Below are 12,366 nucleotides of genomic sequence, written 5' to 3'. Positions count from 1 at the left end.
TTGCATCTGGATTCATTTGGCAGATCTTGGGATTCTGATAAATGTACAGATAGGAGATTCCACAAGCCTGAATGAGGTAGTGTAAATCATCAGTCCTGATAAAGATATTTTAAAATCATCTTTTACGAAGTATTCATCGTAACGACTGTCCTAATATGTAAAGATGGGAATATCCACCCTGTTTTCTCCCATTCTGTACTGTTTGGAACATCATCAAGGTCAGCCAAGTAAATTGCTAAGGCATAGATGGAGAACACATGGCCTTCCAGATGTTTTACTACAGTTTTCTTTAGCTCTAACAAGCATACCCTATGGTGAGGGATGAAGAAGATTTAGTCCAATATATGGAAGGCTACATGTTCCCTCTTCCAACCTTGAAGACTGGAATAAGCAATTCCATTTAATGTCACTGTGGCATCTAGAATATTTTTTCCCAGCTGCAGGTTCATAGTTATGTTAAACAGAAAAACAGATGAATTGAACACAGGCGGAAATATCCAAAAATGTGTCATAAAGTCAAAGCATGATGCAATGACATATGATACCATCTTATTTCTAATCCTAGTCTTGCATTTCATTCTATTCTCTAGACAAATCCTTCTGCCTTTATTCTCTCTTCTCAAAATGAGGTTAATGATGAGCATCATCATGCAAAAAAATCTGTGGAAGGAAATTTTGCTTTTTTTACCTCACTACTTTCCAGTTCCCTCTGGTTCTTAACATGCTTAAGAGTGGAATTTATTGTAAAATTGAGAATATTGCCTATACTTGCTTTCACAGCTGGATTGATAGCTTTTGATTACTTCGTGTAATTGGCAATGCCATGTTACGTAATTTTGATGGACAATGTGTTGGTACTTGCCAGATGTTACTATTTTAGGTATTACTAAAGTCATAGATACTGTTATCTTTATAGTATTTTTTGCAAAGAATTCCTTCTCATTTTATCTTTTGAGAAGTGAAATCTAAGGTGAAATCTAAAAGTGTCCAGTGAAAATCCACCCATTCTCCTCCCATTGGTAACCCTTGGCTCACAAGCAAAGTTCTCTGAAGGAGGATTGTGGAAGTAGGAAATGCTGTTGTGTGACATGGGTAGACGGGAACCCCCAATTTTTCTCCAGGTTTTGTTTTTCATAAGTATATAGAATGAAGTATGGCCTTTGAGTCAAATTCTGGAATTTCTATGTATCAGACAGAAGCTTGAACTGAATCGTAAGAGCCTTCCCCACTGTATTCCTCTCTGGATGTATTCGGCAGCAGCTCCCATCTTCCCCATTTTCGTATATTGGGGAAAGGTTGGGGAAGGCTGACTTGGAAGAGTGTGTAGTATAACAGTTTAAGTATAAACTTCTGAGCAGGTTCATATTGGAAAGGTGTGGGGGGTTTTATAAAACCTAATTAATTCTGGTGAAAAGAACTGGAAGAAATAATCATGTTTTCGGATCACTACACAATAACACAATATTTGGATAATTTCATTCTCCAGATGTTTCACAGATAATGTTAAGCACTTGGAAAGACAGTCTAAAACATCATGGATTAGAGATGGGCATGAAGCATGTTATGCTGGGTCATCCTAAATCATCAGCAGAGCACCACAGGTGCCAGACATTCCCTGCTTCCTCACCGGCACCCCATCACCAACCAGCATGCTCTGCTCATTCCTTCCCTGGCATGCAATCTTCTCATCCTGACAGGAGCACGGACTTCCCTTCTCTGCCTCCTCCAGCAGCTGCCCACTCATAGGCAGCACTGCAGGAATCCATGTGGTGCGTCCTTGTCTCAGTGGGCTGCTGCTGGAGGAGGCAGAGAAGGGAAGTTTGTGCTCCTTCTGGGACTGGAAGAGCACACAATGGGGAGGGAATGAGTAGTGTGTGCTAGCTGGAGAATGGGGGTGCTGGCAGGGTTAAATGGGACCAGGGAACCTGTGGCACCTGTGGTGCCATGCTGATGACTTAGGATGGCTCAGCATACTTTGTGCCCATCTCTGTCATGGATATACCTAATTATCCACTTCCAAGAACTAGGTAATGTCCACATTGAACCTGTAATGAAGCTCACATGGTTACCTTTCCCCAATTGGGGTTATATTATATGAGAGGATGATATCTGTGGGGGAAATGTTACCATATCATAAGGACCTGGATGAACAACTTAATTCAAATGAAAACCGATTGTGATAGTGGAAGATTCATTTATAATGAATATCTGAGCTAGAAATTGTATATTCTTGAGTAACTAGATTCTGAGAAGCCATGGTGTTCTTTCCTGTTCTTCTAGGACTCTTATACATTGTCCTTAGCATTTGGGGCACTTTTGCCTTGTGTGACATACAACTGGGGAAAGGCATTATCAGACTCTTCACTCAGCACATAGATGGGTTAGGGAAGTGATTTCAGAATCTCTCAAAATATATCCAGTATCTACTTCAAAAAGTGATCCATGTGTTTAACATCCACCCAATAGGATGGCAATTTAATATTAAATCTTCCCTTTTTTTTTTCATGCCCCAACACCCTAGTGGCACTTGCTATTTAGTTTTAAATCCCATTGCTTTCAGTAGGAGAGTGCTAACTGTGTATGTAAGTTTAGCAGCAGCTTACCAAAGATATGCAACATTTAAAGAAGAGACTAGAGCTGTCAAATGATTGTCCAGGGCAGTGGTCCTCAACCTTGGGCCTCCAGATGTTCTTGGACTTCAACTCCCAGAAGCCTTCACCACCACCTTTGCTGGCCAGGATTTCTGGGAGTTGAAGTCCAAGAACATCTGGAGGCCCAAGGTTGAGGACCATGGTCCAGGGAGTTGAATGAAAAGTGACATCTGCCCCAATAAGGTCATTCATGAGATCACTCTTCAATTATCTACTTATAGGATGCTGATTGAGTGGCCTGCTGGAAAGGCTTTCTCTCCCCATCCCTGACTGCTAGAAACATACATGTCACTTCCTCACAGCTAGGAATTATTCATGCTAACTCCAGCAATGAAATTAATGGACCATTATAAAAAGGCTTAATGTTGGTTGCATTCCACATGTAATGAATTAACTATGAGTTATGATGCTAAAAGCTGAATATTATAATTCCTGTTCTAATAGATACTCATGTTTAGAGCCCAGAAAACATAGATTATGCAGGAAAAAAATGTGTTGGCCATAAGATGCCTTGAAAACCTGCGAGGGAATTTTGTGCCTTTTGGGTTGGCTTAATAGAGATGTCATCACAGCATGTAAACTGGAATAAATAGTTATGGTGGATGAGGGACATTTAGCTTATAGTGAAAAGAAATAAATCATTCGTGTGTCATGTTAAAGTGCAGGTGTGATGTCATTCGTTTACCCAGTAGGACATCTCAGCAGGACGTAAGAATTGTGATTTAAAAATTCAACAAAAACTATTTAGCAATAGAAAAACTTGTATGAGCTTATATACCACTAGAGGGCAGCGCCACACACACTTGTGAATTAATCCGTTCAATTTATATTTGAATGACAAAGTATGAAGCAATGGCATAGATGTCTGTTTCTGACTATGTGTAAATAGCTCCTTACAGGCTCTCCATGGGACCAATATCCCACTTTTCTGTGACCATGCTATTTTGACCAATCTGCAGTTTTCATTATATTACCTTAAGTGTTTTTTCCTCTTCCCTTTTCTCTCCTGAATTCATCTTCACTAAGTACCCAGTGCTCCAAGGTATTTCAGAATACGCCAGCCAAGCCTGGAAATCATCACTTTGGAATGGGAACACCCTGAACACCCTAATGGCATTCTTATTGGATACACCCTTAGATACCAAGCCTGTATGTCCCACACTTGTTTTTCTTTTCTTTGATTATTTTGTTTCTTTAATAACCAGGAGGATGGGAGTCAGTGGCAGGTACATTGCCAAATAAGTGTGGCACTGTTTTTTTTAAAAAAAACTGGAACTTTCCAGCTGTTAAATTCAGTGTTGCTTATATAAGAAGATAATTCCAAGAATATAGGCAACAGGAATGGATAACTTTAAAACATGACTGAAAGTGTGCAGCTGTGCTCATGTAATTTGATGTTATGCAACAGATAGCTCTAATTGTGCTAAAATGGAAGTGCTATTCATAAAGCACTTCTGCAAGCACACTGTGCAATGGGAACCGCACAACTATTGTGCAGTCATGCTACGCCATCCTGGTTACAAGGATATAATGCCTGGCAAATGTACACCATGGTAACTTTATGTTGAACTAAGAAAAACAAGATTCCATCAACTAACTAACTAATTTATTTGTTTGTTTGTTTGTTTATGGTGGTGTAAGGGTTTAAGAGAATTGTAGTCTACAAACACCTAGAGAGCCAAATAGTCCCCACCCTAACCCTTGCCTAACAGCTCCTATGAGGCAGACCTGGTGTGCTACACCCGAATGCATGGGCGTTTTAAAAATTTTGGTAGAATAGATCTTCGATCTCAATTTTCTAGCATTCCCTAGCTGATTTTTTTTAATACCCCTTAAAACATGATTCAAAGCCAAGTGTTTCCGTCAGGTGCTATTGTAGAATGAGAGGTGCCTAAATGTGTAGCTTATCATGTTTCTCAAACAAGACTGAAGCCTACACAGCCTGCCTCTTTCTCCAGTTAACGGATCCAAAAGTGGCAGAACAATGGTAGAGAACTTCTCTCCCAATCAGACAAAGTTTTTGCTCCAGAGGACGGACCCTATATCACGCTACAGATTCAACCTGCGTAGCAGGACACAAATTGGTGAAGGTGAGCCTGCCACAGGGGAGTCACCCATTCCGTTGAATGAAGGTAGGTAAAATGAGACACCTGTATGACTTTGGGAAGAGAGATGGGCTATATACAAGTAGAGATGAAAGCCATGCTCAGAGTATTTTGAAGTCTACTCATAGCTAAATACAAAAATAAGCTTTAACTTGTGAGGTTGTGTTGTGATTTAAGCGAGAATCATTTCTAGCCATGCTTTCTTTTTCTCTCCCCCCCCCCCACCAAAGCCATTGTCTGATTATGGCTTATGGAAACTACTTGTGAAACAGCCCAGAGCCTTATTTGAAAATTCTAAGTCACTCAATGTCACACAGCGCATGAGAGTAGAGTTCCACTTGTTGGCTACACTTTTACCATCACTTTCTCTGCTAAACTATCAATATCTTGGAAGAAAGTCTGAAGATCCCGTTTCTCCATTGGCTTCTCCCATGACAGAGGACCTTGACCATGCAGGAATCTAATGGGAAGAAACCCTGTTTTTGTAGAGCATTCTCTCCTCTTCAGACTTACCCTCAAACATGTGGGCAGCAAGAAGGGAGGGGGCATGACCATGTGGGTTCAGCCAGTTGTCACAATCCCACTGCACGTACTATTCATTTATGAGATGTAGAACACCCATATCGGGCATAACTATTGCATTTCTGCTTTATATAAATTATGATGTACAACTGGTTGAGAAGCTCACAGTGGAGTTAATTATGACACCATAGTTATTAGGCTGTCCCTGGACTATAGCTACTCTCTGTTCTCAAAAAATTCAAGATGCTATTCATAAAGATTTCAAATTATTTTCCACTACTTCTCCTTTATATAATGATTTGGCATGAATTATTTTTGAGTTATGTAATAAGACAAATTTTCTTTGTGTGAAGTACATGTAAAACCTTTGTGTTTCAGAAGAAAAGCTGCTGAAAAATTCCACAGGCAACTTTTATTCAAAATCGGCCAATTATATGCCACAATCAGCTTTTCTTTAAGCTTTAAATAAGCTTTTACAAGTGCAAATCAGTGCAGTTACATTGATTTTAATAACCTTTGTTGTTCATTGTATGTTCTCAATAGAGTTAAATAAATTTGTTTTCATTTATTTCCAAATTTTAAAATAGCAGTGATTTCCCACATACCAACATTTCCACCATATTCTATTGGTGTCAAATTTAGTACTGAAGGATGATGTAGTTAACCTTAACAATTTTAAAATAATGGGCACATTGGAGAAAATGGGTTCAGAAGTATCTTGAATGTTCTGTGCATTTCAGGGAAACAGACAGTCATATAATTTGAGTCTGGAAATGTCTTTTTCCTGAGAATTGTTTTGAGCTGTATTGATGTCTATGCATAATGATTTGACAGAAATTGTTTTTCCAATTATGTTATAGGACAAATTTTCTTTGTGTGGAGCAAATGTAAAACCTTACTTTGTCCTCCTTCTACATAATTATGTGTTTTGAAGATTAGGTTCCATCAAATTTGCACTAAACAAGTAAACAAGGAGCACATGGAAGGCCGCCTAGATTCCTCTCAGGATGAGACTGCAGCTTAAGTGGAAAGCAGCTTCAACAAAACCTGGTTATTGCTCCTCCACACAGTAGGAATTATAATACCAGTACAAATTACAGAGGAATTTCTTCCTAGGCTGTAGCTTCCCCTGCACTCAGTGAAGACTATGTCCTTTGGGACACAGGTGGGAATCTCAGAATTAGCTGACATATAAGTGTCTCGTGAATACTGTTTTTGAACAAAAGGGGTGATCTGACAAGCCTATAGCTCGCTATTTGTTTTGTTTTTGGTGCCGCTTGGTTCACTCTGTTTTCTGGCAACCATGTGTGTTTTAAGCAAGAATGATCTACGCCACCCCTGCTGCAAGTTGTTCCACTCCTTTCTGGCACAGCACTAGGACCGCAGTTTATTTGATACAATTGGGAGCACTCCTGATTATCCATTCTGCAATCTTTGTGATTGCATACTTTGCTCCCAAATAGAGTTATGGGTGACATTCTTTTCAGTGACAACCGTGTAGTGTATCCTGTAGAAAGAATGATCCTTTCCTCTATTTTCCTCCACTCAAAAAAAGTTTTAATATTCTCCTGAGTGATGCAGTACTATGTCAGATATTAGGGTGTATCCATGCTAGGGTGATGTATTGGTATAGTGCTATGCTACTAAGTAGATTAACATTTTTAAAGGGAGGTTGCTGTGGCCTGCAGAGTGTCAGCTGCAACAAAAGGCAGGGAAAGGGGCAGGGACAGGGATATCAGTAGCTGAAAGGAAGAGAAATAGGCGCGTTCTGAAGTCCTATCTGGATCCCTCTCATAAGAGAATAAGCATATCCCATGTGAATGGAAAGATTGCACAAGTACAAGATAAAATAGATTGCATTAAAGATAAGAATCTTTCAAACACTACACTGATTGCTCCAAATTCCTCACCTGGTTGCATCCTTAGAGTTTTAAAATGTTTTTTAAAAATGTTTTGAAATATTTTAATCCTGGTTTTGATCTTGATATATGTTAAATTGTTTTTTTAATACGGTATTTATATGGTGTTTTTAAGCTGTTGATTGTATAGTTTTAAACATTGTGAGCTGCCTTAGGTACCGATGGGGAGAAGGCTATATATATATATATTGCAATTGTATGTATTTATTATATATTATATAAATAAAATCCTGACCTGAGGCTTAACACTCTATCTCCTGTTCATTAATTTTTTTTACCTAGTTCATTGTTTATAGTAATAATTCATAGTAGTAATTGGGAACATGTAGCACTAGTTGTAGGAAGGAGCCCTTTCTTGAGAACCTCAGACACAGGGATTTCTGAGCATCTCTCTTCAGCCTGTATCTCAAGCATTAGAGTAAAATGTGTTAAGATGCTATCTGGATGATATGTTGATTTGTTAATCTTACAGTACACATGGCATGACAGAAGCAAAACAAAAACAAAAAAGTTTTTTTTAATTTGGAAATGTTAAAAAAGGAAAAACTGCACAATGTCATACCATTCCATGTATAGTACATATATCCTTTTATGGGAAAATATTGTAGGAATGTCAAGATCATAACAGAGGAGAATTTGTACAATAATTTACAAACTGATTCTTGATTCTTTTATATTAAGAGTAAGGATAGGATAGAATAACTTCATTATGGTCAAGGACCAGCAAGACCAGAACAATATATAATAAATACATACAATTGCAATTTCAGTTTCTGTGCCCAAAATATTTCAATTTAGAATTGGAAGTGTCATATAACAGAAAATTGAAAATGTCTAAGTATTGACTATTGAGAAGTGGTTTCAGTAGATACCGTATGAGCTTATACTTTGCTTTCCTTTACCTGAAACAACCTTTATTCCAAACTCACCCACACCTCCCTTTCCATTATCACTCTTCCCTTCACATTAAGGAGAAAGGCAGGGTAAAAACACTTTAAATAAATAAATAAATAAATAAATAAATAAATAAATAAATAAATAAATAAATAAATAAATAAATAAATAAATAAGCAAGCCATATATATGTAATGACTACTGGAATTGACATTACAGCATATACTTCTGTCACACATATAGATTTACTAAAACAAATAAATCAAACTCTGAACAAAAACTTTCATATTCCTTTACAGAGCTAAGTTAACTTCAGATAGTCCCAAGAATGTAGAGCAAATACTCGGATATTTTTTGCTGGACTCTCATCTGTTTTTTTTCTTTAATGCCAAGCCCAAGAGATTTGCTGTCCATTGTTCTGTCTGTGACATGATAGGGGAGTTTCAGCTATATTAAGACAATAGTTTGGTCACAGTAGCTGCCCATAGAAGCCACAGTCTGCATGCCTTTTTAACGTACCATTTCACAGGTAAATATTCCAACAGGAAATTATAAGCAGAGAAATCCACTCTTGTATCTAGCACAAAACTGGTATCTTTCATTACTTCCTGCCAAAAGGAAGAGATAATTGGACAGGATTATGGCATGTAAATTAGGGTGGCTTCACTATGGCAACTTCTCCAGCATTTGATATTTCCCAGTATGTTTATTTGGTAGAACTATCCAGTGTGTATCCAAGATGCTTTTCTTTTCTTTTAGTTTAATATAGTCTCAAAACCATGGACAATGTTGATATTTAGAAGCATATCATTCCACTGAAGGGTATCTAATGGCCTCTCTAGTTGGACTGCAAATCATCTAATGTAGGCCATAGTTCAGTCCTAACATAGGAATATTAAATATATAAAAACCTGCAGGCCCATAAGAATGACTACACTCAGACAATTTCTTATATACTCAGGGGCCTGGACCACACATAGTGCTTGGACAGTAACTAAATTGCAAATATTGCCTGAGACAGAATTTGGGATCTTGAATTCTGACTTAAGATTATTAGTAGTTTTGATCACGTTTTTCTTCTTTGTGAGTTGTGATAAAATATTGATGCTGGTGTGCCACTGTGTTTATTTGTTTTCAGTGTTAATATTAGGATTGTTCCACGGTGTGAGACCTCCATAAATATGAGAGTCAGTTCTTCAGTGCATGTAGGAACATGCTTTGATGTCAAAAATAATCAGTGCATATGTTTGAAGGAAAAAAATATAGATTTGAATACTTCTGTTATTAATTATATTTTCCTTTATAGTGCACTGTCCTATGAAGGAATTCAGCTTCCCTGAAGATCATCTCTGTGATCACAATTTCCAAACATGTTTACATATTTGTTAGTAGGAGAATTATAAAGTGGAAGCATCCACTAGCCTTCATAACCTGCTAACTATAGGCAAAAACTAGGGGTGGACAATGACCTCTTCATGTCACCTCTGTAATCAGCAAATGATCCTAATGTGAAAGATGCATAACTTATAAATTGTTGATGGGATAAATAGTCCTTGTGATTTGCTGGATAGCTCACTAGTTTAAATTTGGGAGCTCGATTCCCCACTGGGCCTCCTTGACAGGGACTGGACTTCATCCATAGAGTCTCTTCCAACTCTGCAGTTTTAAGTTTAGTAGTAGTACAGTGGGGGCTCTACTTAAGAACGTAATCCGTATTGGAAGGTGGTTCTCAAGTTGAAAAGTTCTTATGTTGAATCTGCATTTCCCATAGGAATGTATTGAAAACCATTTAATCCGTATCTGCTCTTTTCCGTCCATAGAAACTACAGTGGAACCTCTACTTAAGAACTTAATCCGTTTTGGAATGGTGTTCTTAAGTTGAAATGTTCTTAAGTTGAAACAAAATTTCCCATAGGAATGGACTGAAAACCAATTAATCCGTTCTGGCTGTTTTTTTGTTATGTAGAGGTGCGTTCGTACATTGAAGCATTAGTTCCCATAGGAACTAATGCAAAGCTGGTTAATAATTCTCTACCACTAGGGGGAGAATTTTTTTTTAACCTAAGATGACCTAAGGTTAAAAAAAGAGCAGGAAAGGTTTTTTTTTTCCTGTTTTTATCTTGGATTTCTGTTCTCAAGTAGAAGCAAAATTTAGCAAATGGAGCTGTTCTTAAGTTGGATTGTTCTTAAGTAGAGACGTTCTTAAGCAGAGACCCCACTGTAGTAGTAGTAGTAGTAGTAGTAGTAGTAGTAGTAGTAGTAGTAGTAGTAGAAGAAGAAGAAGAAGAAGAAGAATTTGTCAAACTAAGTTCAGTAACTCTGAACTCTTAACATTCTGTAGCTGTTCCAGAAAATCCCTGAATTTAGTAGTCTCTAACTTTATTTAATTTTATTTAACTTCCAAACTGTTATGTGTGCAGAAAACATTTCTTTGAATACATGCTTAAAAAGTAAATCACTTACTGTATTTATCTTTTAAGTGGCAAGCTCTCAGAATATTTTAGCCCTTGATATCACATTTATCATTATGTCTTTTCCCATCCTATAGGAAGGATTTACATTTTGGTTGGCAGTGGGTCAGGGATTGCATTGCAACTGACATTTCTGTATCATGAGGATCTGGTGGCACTAAGTTAGGATTTTTTTAAAAAAAATTACATTTTGCAAACTTTTCAGGGCAAGGAGGATTTAAGTGTTCAAGATGGGGTTTTCTTTTAAGAAATTTGAGTCTTGAATTTGTTAGATGTTCAACGCTGTAGTTTTGTAATATTTTTAAACAAACTAAAAGTCATGAAACATGACTGTAAATATATATTTCTTGTATGTGTATATGGAGAAGGAAATACTTTTTAGATTATAAATACAATGACTACATTTAGGGGCAACAAACCACAATTTAAAAACACACACACACAAATGAACCACTTGGACTTTGGACTCATGCATTCTTTCCTCTTTTCTCCTCTTCTTTGGGCACTTTTACATTCAAGTAGGAAATTAGAAGCTTCTTCCAGTTTGCAGCAAACAAACAGTGGTTTCTCATCCCCCTCCCCCCAGCAGGATAAACTGTGATGTGCACAAATCCCAGTTTACAGTCAGATGGGGATTCCAAAGCACAATTTCATGCAAATTCAGGAAACTGGTTTGATTGCAAATTGTGTGTGTATAAATCATAGCTTACCCTCTTTCAAATGAAATGGCAAATTATGGAAGCTGCAAATTAGAAGCAGAACCCAACTGCTTTTTCTTCCCAAACTTATGTACTTGTTTTCCCCAGAATATGTAATACAGTACAGATAAGAAGACTGCATGCAGGCCTCATGTTTGCTATGACTTCTTTTCATGAGAACAAACCACAGCTTGTTGTCATCTAAACTAAGGAAACTATTATGTTGCTTATATGGTGTGAAGTCCTGGGTCTCTCCTGGTTTTTTAATTGGAGCATCAACAATATACATTATGTTGTTGTTGTTGTTTAGTCATTAAGTTGTGTCCGACTCTTTGTGACTCCTGACTAGAGCACACCAGGCCTTCCTGTCTTCCACTGCCTCCCAGAGTTGGGTCAAATCTATGTTGGTAGCCTCGATAACACTGTCCAACCATCTCATCCTCTGTTGTCCCCTTCTCCTCTTGCCTTCACACTTTCCCAACATCAGAGTCTTTTCCAGGGAGTCTTCTCTTCTCATGAGATGGCCAAAGTACTGGAGCCTTAGATTCAGGATCTGTCCTTCCAGTGAGCACTCATAATATAATATAATATAATATAATATAATATAATATAATATAATATAATATAATATAATATAATATAATATAATATAATATAATATATTTTGCAATACCAAATAAAGAAATATAGGCTGAAATCCTATTGTACTTGGTGTAATGTAAAATCATCTGAAGAAGTTTGTGTCATGCAATCAGACACTTAGGCAGTCTGCTTGCATGATTGCATAACTACAGTAGTTGAGTAACTGATTTCAGAATTAATTGCGCACTTAATTGCATAACTAGTTGTGCAAACGCACCTAGGGAACTGCTTGCTTCATGCAACTTCTGCCTTGGTGCGAGTTTCTCAACCACTTATGCAGCTTCTAGTTAAGGAGGCATAGTTATGCAACAATCTGAAAAAGAGCAATATGCAAAAAAAAAAAACAACCACCTACCTTTTCTTCCCAAACTCATGTACTTGTTTTTCTCAGATAACAAGAACTACTTGAAACGCTACAGTGGGCCAGAACTGTGTAGGGCCTACAACATTAGCAGAGCTTCCTT

General features: G+C 37.5%; 1 protein-coding gene across 33 annotated transcripts in view; it reads left to right on the top strand.

Annotated features, from left to right (window-relative positions):
• The window catches only part of NFASC (neurofascin), a 229,028-nt gene that overhangs the window by 164,312 nt on the left and 52,350 nt on the right, over positions 1-12,366 (top strand). For 27 of the 33 annotated variants that reach the window (XR_013544331.1, XM_078391894.1, XM_072997310.2 and 24 more), the window contains 2 exons: positions 3,678-3,800; positions 4,610-4,783. The exons of the other annotated variants lie outside the window; for them this stretch is intronic. Coding sequence is in view for 26 of the 27 variants with exons in the window: in XM_078391894.1 (XP_078248020.1) it covers positions 3,678-3,800; positions 4,610-4,783 (297 nt within the window). In the remaining variant the exon portion in view is untranslated. The remainder of the gene's footprint in view (positions 1-3,677; positions 3,801-4,609; positions 4,784-12,366) is intronic. 33 annotated transcript variants of the gene reach the window in all.

The sequence above is a fragment of the Pogona vitticeps genome, chromosome 4 (genome assembly GCF_051106095.1).
Source record: "Pogona vitticeps strain Pit_001003342236 chromosome 4, PviZW2.1, whole genome shotgun sequence".
Taxonomy (NCBI): domain Eukaryota; kingdom Metazoa; phylum Chordata; class Lepidosauria; order Squamata; family Agamidae; genus Pogona; species Pogona vitticeps.
The sequence above is the reverse complement of the archived record's forward strand: the minus strand, read 5'-3'. Positions and strand labels throughout refer to the sequence as shown.